The sequence below is a fragment of the Trichosurus vulpecula genome, chromosome 3 (genome assembly GCF_011100635.1).
Source record: "Trichosurus vulpecula isolate mTriVul1 chromosome 3, mTriVul1.pri, whole genome shotgun sequence".
Taxonomy (NCBI): Eukaryota; Metazoa; Chordata; class Mammalia; order Diprotodontia; family Phalangeridae; genus Trichosurus; species Trichosurus vulpecula.
In genome coordinates, this window is record NC_050575.1 from 85,160,313 (window position 1) to 85,179,711 (window position 19,399).

Below are 19,399 nucleotides of genomic sequence, written 5' to 3' on the forward strand. Positions count from 1 at the left end.
TCATTGAGCCTCTGGACACTGTGGCCTGCTCTTCCGGGGCAGGAGGCCCGGGGAGCATGCCGGGAAGCAGACAACTTCCTGTGTGATGAGTCATGGGGCTGGCTGAGGGGAGGTGTTAATGTCTATGCTAGGGGGAGGGGCCAACTCAGGAACCAATCGGCCCTGGTCATTCAGGCGGAGCTTGATGATGTCAAAAACCCTATAAGAGGGGAGAGGACAGCTTGAAGAGCTTCTTTTCCTTTTCCGGTTGGAGCCAGAGACAGTTACATCGTCAGTTACAGAGGCAGTTACGACAGTTACGTCAGTTACAGTTGCAGCTTTAGTTACAGACACAGACACAGCTGAGGCAGGAGCTGCCAGTAGCAGAGCTGATCTACGGGAGGAAGCTGAACAAAGACTTCAGGCCAGTGGGTAATCTTATTACCATCGAGGGGGAAGCATGATTTTGCTTTACGCAACCATGCTTCTCTGTAGCCTCCTGGTTACTCTTGCAAGGCGTACTTATTGGGCCTGGAAGATTTTGATCAACATATCAAAATGGGGCTTCTGGTTCATGGGTTGGTTACTGTGGAGCCTAAATAAATGTTTTGATTCTTCTGCCTTCTACTTTGAGAGTTTCTTATATCCGGCGGTTCCGAACCTTTCAGACATGTTTATGATCCTCTTTGAGATTATAAACTCTGCCCTCCTGTTACAGGTGGGCAGGTATCCTCCAGCAGCCAAATCTCCCTGTGTTTCAGTGTAGCCTGGGGAAACACAAAAAAAGCCCCAACTGGCACACACCAGACACCACCACCATCACCCCAACTCATCACCAGGTAAGCTGCCAGACCCTTACAGCCTCCAGCGGCCAGCACTTGTGGCCTCAGGGCACAAAGCTAGTGATTAGGCCCCTGGCCCCCAGCACAAGAAGCTAGGGACAATGCCCCCTGTGCTCTAGCAGGAGAGTTCAATGTTAAAAGCCAGAAAATAGACAAACATCTTGAGTAAAAAGCAAAAACTAACCTTGACCATAGAGAACTTTTATAGTGACAGGGAAGATCAAAATGCAAACTCAGAAGAGGACAGCATTGTCATTATACCTACATCTAAAACCCCAAAAGGGAATATGAATTGATCTCAAGCCCAAAAAACATAAAGATGCTTGGAAGAGCCCAAGATGGATTTTAAAAATCAAATAAGAAAGGGAGAAGAAAAATTGGGAAAAGAAATGAGAGGTATGCAAGAAAGAGTCAATAGCTTGGAAAAGGACAAAAATTGACTGAAGAAAATAACTCCTTAAAAAGTAAAATTGGCAAAGTGGAAAAGGAGATGCAAAAGCTAACTGAAGAAAATAATTTCTTAAAAATTAGAATTGGGCAAGTTGAATCTAATGACTCTATAAGATATCAAGAATCAGTAAAACAAAATCACAAAGATGAAAAAATAGAAGAAAATGTAAAATACCTCATTGGAAAAACGACTGACCTGGAAAATAAATCCAGGGGAGATAATCTAAGAATTACTGGACACGATCAAAAAAAGAGCCTGGAGACTCACGATGGAAGCCAAACAAGTAACAGGCGAAACTAAAGCCCTCGCAGTCCACATTGCCACGAGCCAAGACGCCGAGGTGGACGTGGCAGAGGTGGACATGAAGGATATGGCGCTTAACGAGATGGAGCCGCTGTCTGTTGCCTCAGGGGGCAAAAAGAAGGGCGTGGTCAACGTCAAGGTGGCGGACTATGAGGCTGATGCCGTGGGCGCAGCGGCTGCCTCCAAGTTCACGGGCCTGTCCAAGGAGGAGCTGTTGAAGGTGGCCAGGAGCCCCGCCTGGGTGTGCACCCACCGGGGCCTGTTGTTGCTCTTCTGTCTGGGCTGTCTGGGCATGCTGGCCCGCGTCGTGGTCATCATCATGCAGGCGCCCCGCTGCCACGAGCTGCAGGTCCAACGTTGGTGGCACCAGGGTGCCCTGTACCGCATCGGAGACCTGAAGGCCTTCCAGGCCCAGCCCAGTAACGCCATCGGGAGTCTGTCTGGGGTGAAGGCCCACCTTGATTATCTGAGCAACCTCAAAGTGAAGGCACTGGTATTGGGGCCCATCCACAAGAACCTCGAAGATAACCTTGCTAAGACGGACTTGCTGCAGATCGACCCCACCATTGGCTCCCAGGAAGAGTTCATCCAACTCTTGGAAGCAGCTAAGAAAAAGAACATCCAGATCATTCTAGATCTCACTCCCAACTACCAAAGTGAGAGCAGCTGGTTTCTGAAGAAGGAGAGTGAAGAAGTGAATGAGAAGATGAAGGAAGCCCTGAGCTTTTGGCTGAAGGTCGGTGTGAATGGTATCCAGGTCCACGATGTCCAGAAACTTAGCGATGCTGCTTCATTCCTGTCTCTTTGGAACAACCTCATTCATAGCATCAATGATGACAGGGTCCTGATTGCCAGAACAGCAGCCTCAGACCTTCTGGAGATCCTGAGCCTGTTGAACAATACTGACCTGCTGAGCAGCTCGTACCTGGAGGACTTTGAGAGAAGGAGTTCCTCAGGGAAAGAGCTGAAAGAATTGGTTGCTAACTACCTGAGTGCTGCAAGTGGCCACTGGTGCAGCTGGACTTATTCTCAGGTCGGCCACTTGGACTCCTATGTGCCTTCCCATCTTCTCTGTCTCTACTACCTGTTGCTGTTCACACTTCCCGGGACACCCATCTTTAGCTATGGGGATGAAATTGGCTTGCAGGTGGCCACTCTCCCTGGACAGCCTGCTGAAGCCCCCATCATGCTTTGGGATGAAAAAGCACTTGGGCCTTCTGAGTTCGTGAACCTCAACATGACTGTCCAGGGCCAGACCAAGGACCCCGCCTCTCTCCTTGCTTTATTCTGTAAACTGAGTGACAGCCGAGGGAAGGAGCAGTCCTTGCTGCACGGGGACTTTGTGGTCCTGCCCACCCAAGATGACCTCTTTGCCTACGTGCGATACTGGGACCGAAATGACCGATTCATTATTGTCCTCAACCTGGGCTCCACGAGCCATGAGGCTGAGTTGAGGATGCCCTCTATGTCTGGCAGCCAGAAGCTAGAGCTTCCTGAGATGGCAGCTTTGGTGATCAGCACCCAAGGGGGCCACCAGGAAGGCAGCATGCTGTCCCTGCAAAAGCTGGCTGTGGCCCCAGGGGAGGGGCTGCTGCTCAAATTCCCCTACATGGCCTAAGTTGCCATCTGGGTCCCCTTTTCTTGTTGGGTCTTTGTCATGTTTATGCATGTGTTGGCAGGGCTCAAGGGGTTGGGTTTTTTGTTTACTGTTGAAGATGCCATGGGATGAAGTTTTGAGCCTGTAGCTGTGTATTAAAATGATAGTGATGAGAAAAAAAAAGAGCCTGGACAGCATCTCTCAAGAAATTATAAAGGAAAACTGCTTTGAGGTCCTAGAACTAGAGGGCAAAATTGTCACCAGAAGAATCTACCAATCACCTCCTGAAACACATCCCAAAATGAAAACTCCAAAGAATGTTGTAGCCAAATTCCAGAATTATCAGTTCAAGGAGAAAATATTGCAGGGCACCAGAAAGACACAATTTAAATGTTGTGGAACCACAGACAGGAATACACAGGACTTAGCAGCTTCTACATTAAAGAATCACAGGGCCTGGACTATGATATTCTGGAAGGCAAAGGAACTTGTATTACAACCAAGAATCAAGTATCCACCAAAATTGAGTGTAATCTTTCAGGGGAAAAGATGGATATTCAGTGAAATAGGAGACTTTCAATCATTCCTGATTAAAAAAAAAACAACAACCCAGAACTGAATAGAAAATTTGATATTCAAATACAAGACTCAAGAAAGCATATAAAGATAAATAAGAAAGAGGAAAAAAGAGTTATTCAGCAAGGTTAAACTGTTTACATCCCTACGTGGGAAGATGCTTCTTATAATTCTTTTTTAATTGTTTTATTATTTAATAAATTTTTAGTTTTCAACATTGATTTCCACAAGATTTTGAATTACAAATTTTCTCCCCATTTCCACCCCCCACCCCACCCCAAGATGGCATATATTCTGATTGCCCCTTTTCCCAGTCTGCCCTCCTTTCTGTTACCCCACTCTCCTCCCCTATCCTCTTTCCCCTTACTTTCTTGTAGGGCAAGATAGATTTCTATACCCCATTGCTTGTATATGGTATTTCCCAGTCGCATGTAAAACCAACTTTTTTTTGAGCATTTGTTTTTAGAACTTTGAGTTCCAAATTCTCTCCCTTCTTCCCTCCCCACCCACCCTCCTTGAGAAGTCAAGCAATTTAACATAGGCCACACATGTATCATTATGCAAAGCACTTCCATAACAGTCATGTTGCAAAAGACTAACTATATTTCCCTCCAACCTATACTGTCCCCCTTTATTCAATTTTCTCCTTTGAACCTGTCCCTTTTCAAAAGTGTTTGCTTTTGACTACCTCCTCTTCTGATCTGCCCTCCCTTCTATCATCCCCCCTCTCTTATCCCCTTCCACCCTACTTTCCTGTAGGGTAAGATACCCAATTGAGTGTGTATGTTATTCCCTCCTTAAGTCAAATCTGATGAGAGCAAGATTCACTCATTCTGTTTCACCTGCCCCCTCTCCCCTTCTAATACAACTGCTTTTTCTTGCCACTATTATGTGAGATAATTTACCCCATCCTATCTCTCCCTTTCTCCTTCACCCAATATATTCCTCTCTCACCCCTTAATTGTATTTATTTATTTATTTTTAGATATCATCCCTTCATATTTAACTCACCCTGTGCCCTTTGTCTATGTATATGTATATTCCCTTCAACTCCCCTTATACTTAGGAAGGTTTCAGGAGTTACAAATATCATCTTTCCATGTAGGAATGTAAACAAAATAGTTCAACTTTAGTAAGTTCCTAATGATTTCTCTTTCTTGTTTACCTTTTCATGCTTCTCTTGATTCTTGTATTTGAAAATCAGAATTTCTATTCAGCTCTGGTCTTTTCACTGAGAAAGCTTGAAAGTCACCTATTTTATTGAAAGTCTGTATTTTGCCTTGGAGCATTGTACTCAGTTTTGCTGGGTAGGTGATTCTTGGTTTTAATCCTAGCTCCTTTGACCTCCAGAATATCATATTCCAAGCCCTTCAATCCCTTAATATAGAAGCTGCTAGATTTTGTGTTATCCTGATTGTGTTTCCACAATACTCAAATTGTTTCTTTCTGGCTGCTTGGAATATTTTCTCCTTGACCTGAGAACTCTGGAATTTGTCTACAATATTCCTAGGAGTTTTCTTTTTGGGATCTTTTTCAAGAGGCAATTGGTGGATTCTTTCAATTTCCATTTTACCTTCTGGTTCTAGAATATCAGGGCAGTTTTCCTTGATAATTTCTTGAAAGATGATGTCTAGGCTCTTTTTTGATCATGGCTTTCAGGTAGTCCAATGTTTTTAAAATTATCTCTCCTGGATCTATTCTCCAGGTCAGTGGTTTTTCCAATGAGATAGTTCACATTGTCTTTTATTTTTTCATTCTTTTGGTTCTGTTTTATAATTTCTTGATTTCTCATAAAGTCACTAGCTTTCACTTGCTCCATTCTAATTTTTAAGTTAGTATTTTCTTCAGTGGTCTTTTGGACCTCCTTTTCCATTTGGCTAATTCTGCCTTTTAAGGCATTCTTCTCCTCATTGGCTTTTTGGAGTTTTTTTTTTTTGCCATTTGGGTTAGTCTATTTTTTAAGGTATTATTTTCTTATGTATTTTTTGGATCTCCTTTAGCAAGCTGTTGACTTGTTTTTCATGATTTTCTTGTATCACTCTCATTTCTCTTCCCATTTTTTTCTACTTCTCTTACTTGCTTATCCTAATCCTTTTTGAGCTCTTCCATGACTTGAGACCAATTCATATTTTTCTTGGAGGCTTTTGATGTGGGCTCTTTGACTTTGTTGACTTTTTCTGGCTGTATATTCTGATCTTCTTTGTCACCAAAAAAAGATTCTATAGTCTGAGTCCTTTTGCACTGCTTGTTTATGTTCCCAGCCAACTACTTGACCCTTGAGCTTTTTGTCAGGGTATGACTGCCTTCAGAGTAGAGATCGCTTTGTCCCAAGCCTCAGGGGTCTTGCACTGCTGTTTTCAGAGCTATTTCTGCACAGCAAGAAGAACAGCACTCCTCCTCACCCAAGAACTGCCAACCAGGACCTCACGACCCAGATCCAAGCAGGGCAAAGCAAAAGAACCCTGCCTCTGCACCAGCAAAGAGCTCCTTGCACTCTTGCTCAGATCTGCCACTTGATTCCTCCCACCAGATCCAGAAGTTTTCCCCACTAACCTGCTCCATTGTCTTTGGTGTTTGTGGGTTAAGAAGTCTGGTAACTGCTACAGCTCAGTGATTCAGGGCCCTAAGGCATGCTCTGCCCAGTCTATTCCCAGCCTGGTCATTCCTAACATGATCCACAATGGGCTGTGCTCCACTTCTAGTATGGTGGGATGGACCCTTCCCAGCGACCACCCAGGCAGCTGAAGTAGAAAAAAAAAAAGCAGGCTTAGCAATCCTAATCTCAGACAAAGTAAAAGTAAAAATATATCTAACTAAAAGAGATAAGGAAGGAAACTACAGCCTGCTAAAAGTTACCGTAATGAAGTAATATCAATAGTAAACTTATATGTACCAAGTGATTTAGCATCCAAATTCTTAGAGGAGAGGTTAAGTGAGTTACAGGAAGAAATAGATGACAAAACTTTATTACTGGGAGACCTCAACCTCCTCCTCTCAGAACCAGATAAATCTAAGCTCAAAATAAACAAGAAAGAAGTTAAGGAGGTAAATAGAATTTTAGAAAAGTTAGATACGGTAAACTTCTGGAGAAAACTGAACGGGGATAGGAAAGAATATACCTTTTTCTCAGTGGTACATGGAACCTATACAAATATTAACCATGTGTTAGGGTGTAAAAACCTTATAATCCAATGCAGAAAGGCAGAAATGTTAAATATATCCTTTTCAGATCATGATGCCATAAAAATTACATTTAATAAAGGGCCATGGAAAGATAGACTAAAGTTAATTGGAAACTAAATAAAGAATGAGTGGGTCAAGCAACAAATCATAGAAATAATAACTTCATCCAAGAGAATGACAATGATGAGACAACATACCAAAACTCATGGGATGCTGCCAAAGCAGTTCTTAGGGGAAATTTTATATCTCTCAATGCTTACATGAATAAAACAGAGAATGATGAGAGCAATGAATTGCACATGTAACTAAAAAGTTAGAAAAAGAACAAATTAGAAATCACCAATTAAATACAAAATTAGAAAGTCAAAGGAAAAATTAATAAAATTAAAATTAAGAAAGCTATTGAACTAATAAATAAAACTAAGAGCTGGTTTTATGAAAAAAAAAGATAAATCTTTGGTTAATTTGATTAAAATAAAGAAAGAATAAAACCAAATTACCAGTATCAAAAATGATAAGGGTGAATATACCACCAATGAAAAGGAAATTAAAACAATATTTAGGCGCTATTTTGCCCAACTGTACTCCAATAAATCTGACAATCTAAGTGAAATGGATGAATATTTACAAAAATATAAATTGCCCAGACTAACAGAAGAGGAAATAAAATACTTAAATAACCTCATTTCAGAAAAAGAAATTGACCAAGCCATCAATGAAGTCCCTAACAAAAAATTTCCAGGGCCAGATGGATTTACAAGTGAATTCTATTAAACATTTAAAGAACAATTAATTCCAATGCTATATAAACTATTTGGAAAAATAGACAAAGAAGGCATCCTGCCAAAGTCTTTTTATGATACAAATATAGTGCTGATACCTAAATCAGGAAGAAGCAAAACAGAGAAAGAAAGTTATAGATCAACTTCCCTAATGAATAAAGATGCAAAATTTTTAAATAAAATATTAGCTAAGGGATTACAGCAACTTATCTCAAGAGTAATACACTATATAAACTATTTGGCAGTCTATCTGCCAAGATAAACCCAGGAATTATATGAACACAATTACAAAACACTTTTCACACAAAGTCAGATCTAAATAATTGGAAAATTATCGGTTGTTGATGGGTAGGCCGAGCTAATAAAAGTGTCAATTCTATCTAAATTAATTTACATATTCAGTACCATACCAATCAAAGTACCAAAAATTTATAGAGCTAGAAAAAGTAATAAAAAAATTCATCTGGACGAACAAAAGGTCCAGAATATCAAGGGAATTAATGAAAAGAAATGCAAGGGAAGATGGCCTAGCCTGGGCTTATGGTTTATCTTTACATCAACCAGCGATCTAAAGTCTTTCAAATTGTTTTTTCCTACCATCTTGTTATCCTTGTATGAATTGTTCTCCTAGTTCTGATTGGTCCATTCTAAATTAGTTTTTAGAGGTCTTTCTAGTTTCCTGTGCTTAGCACAGTGCCTGACACATAGTAGGTGCTTAATAAATGTTGATTGATTTCCTCTGAAACCATTCTGTAATTTCTTATGGTGCACTAATAATCCTGTATATTTATATATGTGGTACCCTTTTCTAAGAAATATTTGTTTTGTCTTCCTTCTTGTTTCTATCCTTTCTGTTAGATTCTGAATTCTGTCCTTCTATTAGTGGGTTATGACTTGTTTGTTCTTTATTCTCTATTTTTCCCTCATGAAAGATGGAACTTCTTAGGTACCAAAATTTAGCTCTCTCCTCTATCCCATTTCTGTCATTTTACTTTTAGATGCCCCATTTTTGTTTCTTCTTATGTCTTTTCTTTTAAAATTTACTTTTTATGTTAGCGAAAGAGCAGATCTAAGCCCAGCCTGACTTCTTCTGCAACATTCCTTGGAGACTGTGAGCTTCTTTCCTCATCCACCACCCTCTATTATCCCTATGACTTTTCTTATATTTTCCCCTGTCCCTGTGCTTATCAGTCACTGGCCACAAAAAAGAAAACTATTCCTAGTCCTTCTCCCACTTTTTTTTCACCCCTGTCCCCTCAATCCTACTCTATCCAATCACTTTGATACTTCTCACCCCTTCCATTGTGCCCTCTGAAATTTATGTTCCATAATGAACAAACTCCCCTTCTTCCTGGACCTTTTCTACTCACTCATTCCATCTAATAGCTCTCACTGAGCCCTGGCATCCCTCTGAATGCCCAAATTTTTCCAGCACTGGGCATACTTTCTCTCATTTCTTCCCCACAAAACATTGGTTTTGGAAGAGGAGTAGGAATACTCTTTGCTTCCTTCCTACTGCTGTTTCTGGACTTTCCCTTTACCTCCTTCACTAGGGAACCTTTCCTCTTTTGGAGCCCACTTAATCAAAAATTTCCATGTAATTTTAATTATGGTTGCTATAGTACAATGATCCTCATGCCATTCTTTCTTATTTCTCAAGTAATTCATTACCAGGCTCACATCCTTCTCTCCTCCCACCTCTGGCACTTACAGTAGAGGACTATTATCTATTTAGATACCCCCTCAATTACCCTGACTTGCATTCTCTGCCTCCTTAAATCCCATGACCTCCTCCTTCACTCTACCTCAGCCTCACAGAGGGATGGTCACACACTAGATCTCACCCATTGCCCATAAAATGTTCAGCTTTCTTAATGAGAAACTCTGACATTCTCTATTTGACCATAACATTTTCTTATTCCACCTCTCACCATGCTTCACTCTTCCTAAACCTGTTTTTTTGGTCTTACTGAGATCTCCAATCCCTCTACCCCTTAGTACTTTTTCACATCATTACCTCTACTCCGACTTTGCTTTCTTCCCTCTCCATTCTTTATCTAATAGTTAGCCATTCAACTCTAGTGTCCTCTGCTCTTGAATCTCCTTCTCTCTTAACCCATGGCTTGTTTTAACAACCCAGCTAGCAGCTTCTGCGGGGGTGTAATATCCCCCCACAGCCAGCACCCAGGAGGCTGCCGGCACCCAGGAGGCTGCTGGGACACCGGGAAAGCTCAGGTTCTTTTTATCTGCTTAAACAAGGAAAGTACAGTGAAAGGGTTGACCAGCTTACTTTAATCCAGCATTCAGTTAGCATACAGACAACATTCATTTAGTTCAGGGGAAAATGCCAGCATTCAGTTAGCATTCAGTTAGTTCAGGGGAGCGAAGAGACAAGCATCAAGAGACAGACCAAATACAGTTTCGTTCACTTACTTCAGGGGAAAAAGCCAGCACCCTGAGGTTCAGAACATTCATTTAGTTCGGGGGAAACGAACCAGCACCCCGAACCTCAAAACCAAAATACAAACAAATTACAAATATCAACAGACAGACCCAATACAATTCATATTTACCAGCATCTGGGCTCGGCCTGAGAGCAAGGGCTGGCCCAGAGTCACGCTTGCCACTGCTCCTGCACCAACTGGAAAAGGAAAGAGGGCTCTTCAAGCTGTCCTCTCCCCTCTTATAGAGTTTTTGACATCATCAAGTGCCGCCTGAATGACCAGGTCCAATTGGTTCTTGAGTTGGTCTCTCCCCCTAGCGTAGACTAGGTTAACACCCAATAGGGCATGGCTCTGGAGTTAACACCTCCCCTCAGCCAGCCCCATGACTCATCACACAGGAAGTTCTCTTCTCCCTGGCATGGACTCTGGGCTTCCTGCCCTGGAAGAGAAGCCCCAGCACCCAGCGAGGCTCAATGAGGTAAGCTGAGTCACTCAAAGAAAACAAAGGCCATTCCGGTCACATGACTACTCTTGTCTTATCAAACTTCAGCCCTGGAATATTCCTGCCATTTGTAGCTACCATGCCTACCCAAGACCCACTGAACTCAGCAGGAGGAAGTATCACAAACTAGCTTACTTGGTGTTGCAACGATTTGGCTAACAACACCAGCCCAACAAAAAGAATGCTGCCAGCACAGATTCTTTTGATCTGCTTTACTAAGGAAAGCAATGTTAAGGGGTTAACAATCTTACTTTAATCCAACATATATGTGTGTGTGTGTGTGTGTGTGTGTGTGTGTGTGTGTGTGTGTACTCACTTAGTTCAGGAGGAAAAGCTAGCAACCTAAACCTCAGAGCAAATACAAACAAGTTACAAACATACACATATAAACAGTCCAGATCACAATTCATAGTTACCAAGAAACCATCAATATCTGGATTGATGAGCCAGGAGGCTCTTAGAGTGGCTGCCCAGAGTCCCACACCAACACTCCTCCAGGAGTGAGAGCCTCAAGCAAATAACTCTGTTCTCTCTTTTTATACAGTCTTTGGACATCATCAAATGTCATCTGAGAGACCAGAACTTAGGTGCATACTATTGGCTCTGGTTTTAGAAATTCCCCTTAGGGCCCTGGGGGCTTCCTGCCTCTCTCAAACTAGCGAACTAGTTTGCTAACCAGCCTGGGGCTTTGCACCTAGTAGTAAAAGGGTGTGGGCCTGAGGTTTAGCATCTATTAATTCTCAATCAAAGATACTTAATTAATTTAACATTCTAGAACAGTAAACAAGTCCCAGCTTAATTAATATTACACTATTTGTTCCAGGATCCATGGCCATTTAATTTAGATTTTTGTTATGTCATGGATCTTGGAAGGGGTGGAGTGTAATATTAATTAACTTGGGACTTTTTTACTGTTTTAGAATGCTAAATTAATTAAGTGTCTTTGGTTGAACCTTACTAGCTACAAAGTCACAGGCCCAAACCCCTAATTACTAGGTGCTAAGACCATGTGGGTGTGAAGCCCCCAGGGCCCTAAGGGGAGTTTATATATATATACATATATATATATGTATATATATATATATGTATGTATGTATGTATGTATGTATGTACGTATGTATGTATATGGTTGTTAACCTGTTAACACTGCTTTCCTTAGTAAAGCAGATCAAAAGAACCTGTGCTGGCAGCATTCTTATTGTTGGGCTTGTGTTGGTCTTTCACCGCCACAGCAACTGCTAGCCAAAGTGTTGATACACTTGGGTTCTTAGTCCTCTCTCACTTCTCACAGAAGCTATTCCAAACCTTTTCTTCCTTCCTTATGTCTTTCACATTCCCTCCCCAGTCCCACACCTGCCTGAAGACCTTGCCTCTTTCTTACTCATAAAACTGAGAGTATTCCCAGTGAGCTCCTTTTCTTCTTTTCCATTCTCTTCACCTTAAAACCCCTTGACATCCCACTCTCTTCCTTTACTCCAGGATTTAAAAAAGAGGTGATCCTTCTCCTTTCCAAAGCTAGCCCCTTTATACTTAATACCATCCCTCATGTCTTCTCCAATAGATTGTACCCATAGCTATACACAAAGTCCGTAAAGTCCTCAACCTTTCCCCGGTTCCATTTCTACTGCCTACAAATACACCCATATTTCCCCTATCCTTGAAAACTTTAATTTGACCTGAGAAACTCCTTTAGAGAGCCATTTATGATTTATATCTCTATCTCCTCTCTGCTGATTTTCTTTTTAAACCCTCTTCAGTCTTACTTCCAATCTCATTATTCAAATGAAAGTACTCTCTCCAAAGTTACTAATAATTTCTTAATTGCCAGATCTAATGATCTTCTCTCAACCCTCATCCTTCTTGACCAATTTGCTTCCTTTGACATTGTTAACCATTTTCTACTCCTGGATACTCTCTGGATTTTTGTGACATTGCTCTCTCCTGGTTCTCCTCCTACCTACCTGATTGATCTTTCTCTATCTCATTTGCTGGCTTCCTCATCCATATCATGGTGCCAAATTCTGGGTGATCCCCAATATTCTACCCTAAGCCCTCTTCTCTTCTCCCTATATACTCTCACCCTTGGTAACCTCATTTGCATTCATGGATTTATATCACTTCTTATAGAAAACTATTCCAGACCTTCTTTTCCCTCTTCAAGACTCCCATAATTCTTCTTCCTTCCCACCTTAGGATGATCGCTTATTACTTTGATGACAAATTTGAGACTATTCTCTATGAACATCCCTATGTTTAAGTATTATCTTTATGCAGATCACTTTCAGGTCTATGTTCCCACCCCCAGTGTCTCCACTGAGCTTCAATCCCATATTACCAAATACCAATAGTACATTTCAAACTGGATGTCCTGGATACATCTAAAGCTCAATATGTTTAAGATGGAACTCATTATCCCCCTAAACACTCTCTGTCTCAAGCTCCCCTATTTCTATTGAAGGTACCTCCATCCTTCTAGTCTCCCAGGTTCAAAACCTTAGCATTATTCTCTGGTCACATATCCAATCATATCACGATCTAAATCTTTGCTACCAGCCCTGATCCCTCAGGTGCTAGTTGCTTCCAGGAAAATCTATGCCTCTTCTTTCTTAGGGTGGGAGGTAGACCTGGGAAGCATAGCCTTTATTGAGAGAAGGTGGTTTCAGATTGCACTCATATCCCTAAATGAAATCCATTATAAAGTCCCTGTCTCTCACCGAAGATATAGATTTTCCTCCCCACCATGAAAGTGCCATTATTTAATGGTGCTTTTATTTCTCCTAAGATAAGACTCACCTTCCATCCCCCTCTCCCTATCTAGTCCCTTTCTCCATTACTTTTATTCTTGTATAATTACTCTTATTGAAAGAATAAAAAAATTGCCTCCCCTTCTCTATTCACCTCCAAGCTTGGTGGAGGTACATTTCCAGCTCTATCTCTTGCCCTCTTTTTCATTGCTCAAACAAATTTCCACTGGATTATTCCTCCCATGCAAGATATTAATTTGCTTACAGGATAGTATGGAATTTAGTCCAGAGTATTAATTTACCTTTCCCTCCTTCCCTTTCCCTTAATTTTTTCATTCCATTAAGTCTTTAGCTTCTTATCTCCTTTTTTGTCCATTGATAATACTGTTTTGCTATTTCTTTTACCATTCCTTACATTTTTTCTTTTTAAAAATGCTTATAAATATAGGAGAATGTTTCATTAATTGTTCAATTCTTTCTCATGCCCTTTCTGGCTCTCCTTTTTAAGTTGTTTTCCTTTCTATGGAGATGTAAACTCCTTCAGAGCAGCAATTGTCTTGATTTTTTCATTTTTGTTTTATCAGCACTTAACATAGTGCCTGGCAAATAGTAATCAATTAATAAATAAATATTGTGTCATCATCACCACCACCACCACCACCACCACCACCACCACCATTACTGAAATGTTCTACTTGCATATTTTTTTCCCAACAAATGAGCCAAGTGCCTTCTTTTTTATTGATGATTAGTCTTTTTTTTGGATGATTAGGCTGAATTTTGTGGGTCATGTTATTTTGGGTTGCAGCAAAAACTTTTGCTTTTTAATAATAGCTTTTTACATTTTTCTGTAATTTTTTTTGTGATTGTAGAATAATACCAAAATATTCAAGTTGCTCTTCCTTCATAGATGAACCTTCTCTTCTGGATGCTTGAAAAATTTGTTTGGTATTGAAACTGCGAAATTTAAACACCATATACATTGAAGTTTCAAATGTTAGGTTTTTCCTCTGGTGGTCATCTATGGATTTGATCAATCAGAACTTTTTTTTTCTTTATTCATAAGTTCTGGGTTATTTTGTTGTATTTTCTCTGAAATATAGTGTCAAAGATTTTGGATTTATTATGTTTCAATTTATCATGAGACCTATGGTTTTTAAGTTAGCTCCATGTGGCCTATTTTTAATGTCAGTTACTTTAACTCACATAAAATTCATATATTGTTTTAAAGTTAGTGTCTTTAGCTTCTCTGCTGCTAAATTGTTTTTCTGCTTCTGTACTTTTGAGTTCTAAACCTTATATTTTTTTTCAGGTCTCCTGCTTTTCTGGTGAGATTCACCATCATGTGTCTTAAGTTTTATTGTTTGTTTTTAATTCTGTATCAAGAGCTCTGGTTTTCAACTTAATTTCCAGTCTATTATCTTCTTTTTAAAAATTTAATTTGTCTTTTGAACCATTTGGGAATTCCTTGCTATTGTTACATGACCTCTAAGGAGTTTGCAGAATTCTCTTTTTTTCTAATCCAGGATTTTTATTCATTTTCTTTCATTACATAATGCTTCAATGAATTTTAGCCTGTGTTTGAATTTTTACTCATTTCTCCCTCCTTATGAGTCTTTTTGTTGGTTTGTCGGATTGGGAGTTAGGCTTATACGCCACCTTTCTTGGATTTTTTTCTTGTATTACAATAGCATGTCTGGCTTTAATCCTTATTCTTAGAAACTTCCCCTTAACACTGCTTCTCAGATTCCTCAACTTCAATCAACTTGCAACAACTTGGCCATCTCTCTGTGGAGAAAGGACTGACTCTAAATCGGTTCCTCTTTTCCCTCAGCTATGGAAGTCCTTGTGATTTCCATAGTAGTTGGCTTTCCACTGCCATCTTTAATACCTCAATCAGTTGCACTTTTTTTTCACAATTGGTTTGTGTCAGTATCTTCCATTTTTTGTGAAGTAGGAGTAGTTCCCACTGTGTTGCTACCATGGGTCAACCCTGAAGCACCAGCCTATAAGGTTGCTTCTTGAGCAGTGATATAGAGGTGTAGGTTCATACTATGCTGGGTAAGCCCAGTTGCTAATACCTCATGGTCTCTTGCTTGCCTCCACCTTTGTCTAGGTGTTACCACTCATTCCCAGTTACTCCCTTGGCCTTTCCCCTTAGGCCTGACCTTCTTTCCAGTTATTGCCTTGGCTTTTTTCTTCTGAAGGAATTTTGTCCCCCTTTATTAGCTGAGAGAAAACAACAGGAAGGGAAGATGCTAAAGCCCTGCTTACCAATGCCAGCCAGTTTGTCACAGCCTATCTTAATCCACAATTGTTGACTCATTTGCTTAGAAAGATCTTGGTCTGAGTTTCTCTCTCTGCCCTGGAAAGTTGTTTAAAGAAAAAAGAATCAATAATTCTCTTTCTACAGCTTTAGCCCCATGCCATAGAATTTCTATGGCAAAATATATATCACACTTATAAAATCTCTCTCTTTTCAAGGTGCTCACTTCTCATTTTCTCCCTCTGTTGCATTTTCACAAATATACCTATGGATCAGCAATGCAATGATTAACCATGTTTATTATACTTAGACAAAAACAAGTAGAAAAAAGTATACAAAATCACAAAGAGATACTGGAAATAGACACATTCTTTCTTGAAGTCCTCTTGATATATCTCTATAGTATTTCAGTTGGCAATCTCCCATAGATTCAATAATTTCTATGTGAATGACGTTGAAACCAACACGTCTAGTCTTATCTCTCTCCTGAGCTCTAGTCTCACATCCCCAACTGCCTGCTGGACATCTCTTCCTGGATGTCCTGTCAGAAACTAGAACTCGTGTATCTGAAATTGAACTCCTCTTTCACCCTTTCTCATCTTCTCAAACTTACACCTGCACCCTTCCCTATTTCTGTTGATCCCACATGAGTCTTCCAGTAAGCCAAGTTCATAACCTCAAGTAATCTTTACTTTTTCTCTTTCCCTGACCCTTTAATCTAGTTTATAAATGAATGAAAAACATTTAAGTGCTTATGGTGTACCAAGGACTGTGCCAAATGCCAGGGATACAAATACAAAAATCTTTTCTAATCTGTCGCTAAATCTTGTCCATTGGACGTCTGTAATATCTACTGTATCCATACCCTCCTCTACACTCATGTGGCTACCACTCTTGTAAGGTCCTTATGACCTCTTGCCTCAGCTATTATTTATTATAACATTATATTAGATATTCCTTATCATGATATATTGTAATTAAAATTATAATAGCCTCCTATTTGGTCTTAGCCTTGCTCTGTCTCTAATGCATTCTCTACAGAGCTTCAAAAATAATCTTTTCTAATGCGAAGGTCTGATGATATTACCCACCTGCTCAAAATTAGTCTTTGACTTCTAGGATAAAATACAAACTCACTCAACCTGGCATATAAAGCCCTTTGCAAATTCACTTCAACCTACATTTCCAACCTTATTTTATATTATCTCCTTTTTCTGCATTCTACTGCGTTCTAGCTAAACCTAGACTCCTTCCCCAAACCCTGCACATGGACAAAAGCCATCTGCTATGCCAAGACTATACTCCTTCTTATCTCCATGCCTCTCTCCCTTTTTCCTTCAGAATCCTTATTTTCTTCCAAGGCTCAGTTTAAGGATCTTTCATGAAGCTTTCACTGATCCCTTGGTTGTTAGTCCTTCTCAGATAACTATTTATTTACTCATCTTTGTAGGCTATTTTCTCCAGGAGAATATCAAACTCCTTGAGGGCAGACACTATTCATTTTGTATTTATAATCCCACAGTGTTTCACTATATTGGGTACATAACAAAAGGTTTATTGAATTGGATTGAACTGACTTGAGTGATGTAATTAGTGAATGTGCAGGCTGTAGAGATAGCATGGTGTGGGGAAGAGAGTGGGTTCTGTAGTGAGATGACCTGGGTTCAAATCTCACCTCTGACACTTTTCAGCTCTGTGATTTTGGAAGATGTTTCACCTCTCTGAGTGGATGGTTTCCTCATCTGTAAAATGAAAAGGTTTGATTAGATGATCTCTGAGCTTAGCTTTAAATCTTTAAATCTTAAAAAGTTTGAGTTTAGCTTTAAATCAATGATCTTACCATGTGTTCAACAGTGAGGTAGAGGCTTGAAGCACAGTAGGAATTTGGAGAAGGGAGAGGCAATGTGGGCTGGGCTTCTTTGACTCTATGGAAATACAGGAAACATGCGTACAAGTGGCTTGAATGAGGAATAGGACTCAGGAAGGGCAGAGCTATGGTCCTCAGGGCCCGCTGGCTTCCAGATTCCCATGGGGTGAGGGGGGTCCAGATCCCCCTCTCAATCAAGTCCTGGTTCACTAGCATTTCAGGGTAGGAGTTATTGCTGAAGACAGGATCTCTGAATCCTAATGGGATGCCAAACCCTGCTGACAACTCGGGGTGGGAAATGGGCACCGCTAAATGTCAGGGTTTAGGACTTGAGCCAGCCCCAGCTGCTGTGGGTTTAGCTCTATCTATCACTAGGCCTTGGGAGGAAGAGCAGGGAGAGGATGGAGTTCTGAGTAGTTCCCCTGAACCAGGGTGTGGTGAGGAGAAGGGGCAGCGTCCTCCTGGTCTAGTATTGAAGAAAGGCCTTGCCATGTGGTCAGTTGGACACCTCTCATGGTTTCCAGTTTCCTGTGGAATTAAACTGGGAAGGAAGAAAAGGAGAAAGGAAGGAGAAAAGCAAAGAGAAAGAAGAGGAGGAAAAGAAAGAGGAGAAGGAGAATATCTGCTGGTGTTTGCTTCCTTTCTCTCAGAGAAAATTACTGTTACGAGTTTGGAGAAAGCAGCATGTTCATTCTTAAACCAAATGAGCATCTAGGTGGGTGGGCACTGTTAGAGGGATAAAGGACAATGGGTTGAAATCCTAACTCTGCTGCTGACTGAGGAATTAAGAGCCAGAAGGGACATTAGATCTAGTCCTAGTTGTACATGTGAGGAAAGTGAGATCCAAAGGGGTCACATAGCTAGCAAGTATCTGAGGTGGGATTTGAGATCAGGAAGTTTTCTCAGACTTCAAGGCCTGCACTCTCCTGGCTATACCACACTGCCTTGGTAGGAGATAACCAGGGCAGAATGTTGCATCCCTTGCTCTATTTGGTTACGATGTTGGTTTTCTGTAGTGGCAGCTAGGTGGTACGGTGCACAGAACATTGAATCTGGAGTCAGGAAGATGTGGGTTCAAATCTGACTTCAGACATTTACTAGCTTTGCGACCTTGACCAAGGCACTTACCCTCTGTTTGCCTCAGTTTTTCCAGCTGCACATGGGGTGTAATAACAATACCTCCCTCACGGTGTTGTTGTGAGGGTCAAATGAGATAATATTTGTAGAGTGCTTGGCACAGTGCCTGGCACACAGGGTTTTTGTTCAGTCGTTTCAGTTGTGTCTGACTTTTTGTGACCCCATTTGAGGTTTTCTTGGGAAAGACACTGGAGCGCTTTGCCATTTCCTTCTTCAGGTCATTTTACAGATGAGGAAACTGAGGCAAACAGAGCTCTCTACTACAGGGGTCTGAGCATACAGTAGGCGTTTTATAAATGTTTATTCCCTTCCCTATATAATTGTTTTATTTTTCCTTAGTTAAAAGGAAGGGCTCTAGGGAATTCGGGACAATTGCGTGATGTAGAATCAAAAGATACTAATAAACTTTTTTTAAAAATACTTTTTCCCTGATTACATGTAAAAACAATTTTTAACATTCATTTTAAGAAATTTATGAGTTCCAAATTCTCTCCCTCCCCCTTTCATTGAAAAGGTAAGTGAAACTTTCTTTTTTTCAAAGAGTGAAAAGGAATCTTCCTGTACGCTTGAAGATCATCATTATGAGGTGGAGGTGGATAGAAACAGAGGTCCCTTTTGGAAGATGAACATGGAACCCAGAGGACACAATAGTGGAAACCTGGATCACTGCGTATGGGTGCAGCTGAATGTGAACTGACTCCACAGGGTTGTCACGGACTCTGGGGC

At 40.7% G+C, this 19,399-nt stretch overlaps 1 protein-coding gene across 1 annotated transcript; it reads left to right on the top strand.

Annotated features, from left to right (window-relative positions):
- Nucleotides 1-1,540: 1,540 nt before the first annotated feature.
- Nucleotides 1,541-3,193, top strand: LOC118842115 (4F2 cell-surface antigen heavy chain-like). The gene has a single exon (XM_036749748.1). The coding sequence runs from the start codon at nucleotides 1,541-1,543 to the stop codon at nucleotides 3,191-3,193; it is 1,653 nt and encodes a 550-aa protein (XP_036605643.1).
- The last annotated feature ends 16,206 nt before the right edge of the window (nucleotides 3,194-19,399 follow it).

Bases quoted from the DNA above. Each gene is read 5' to 3' on its own strand.
- LOC118842115 (XM_036749748.1), top strand. From the start codon at position 1,541: ATGGAAGCCAAACAAGTAACAGGCGAAACTAAAGCCCTCGCAGTCCAC.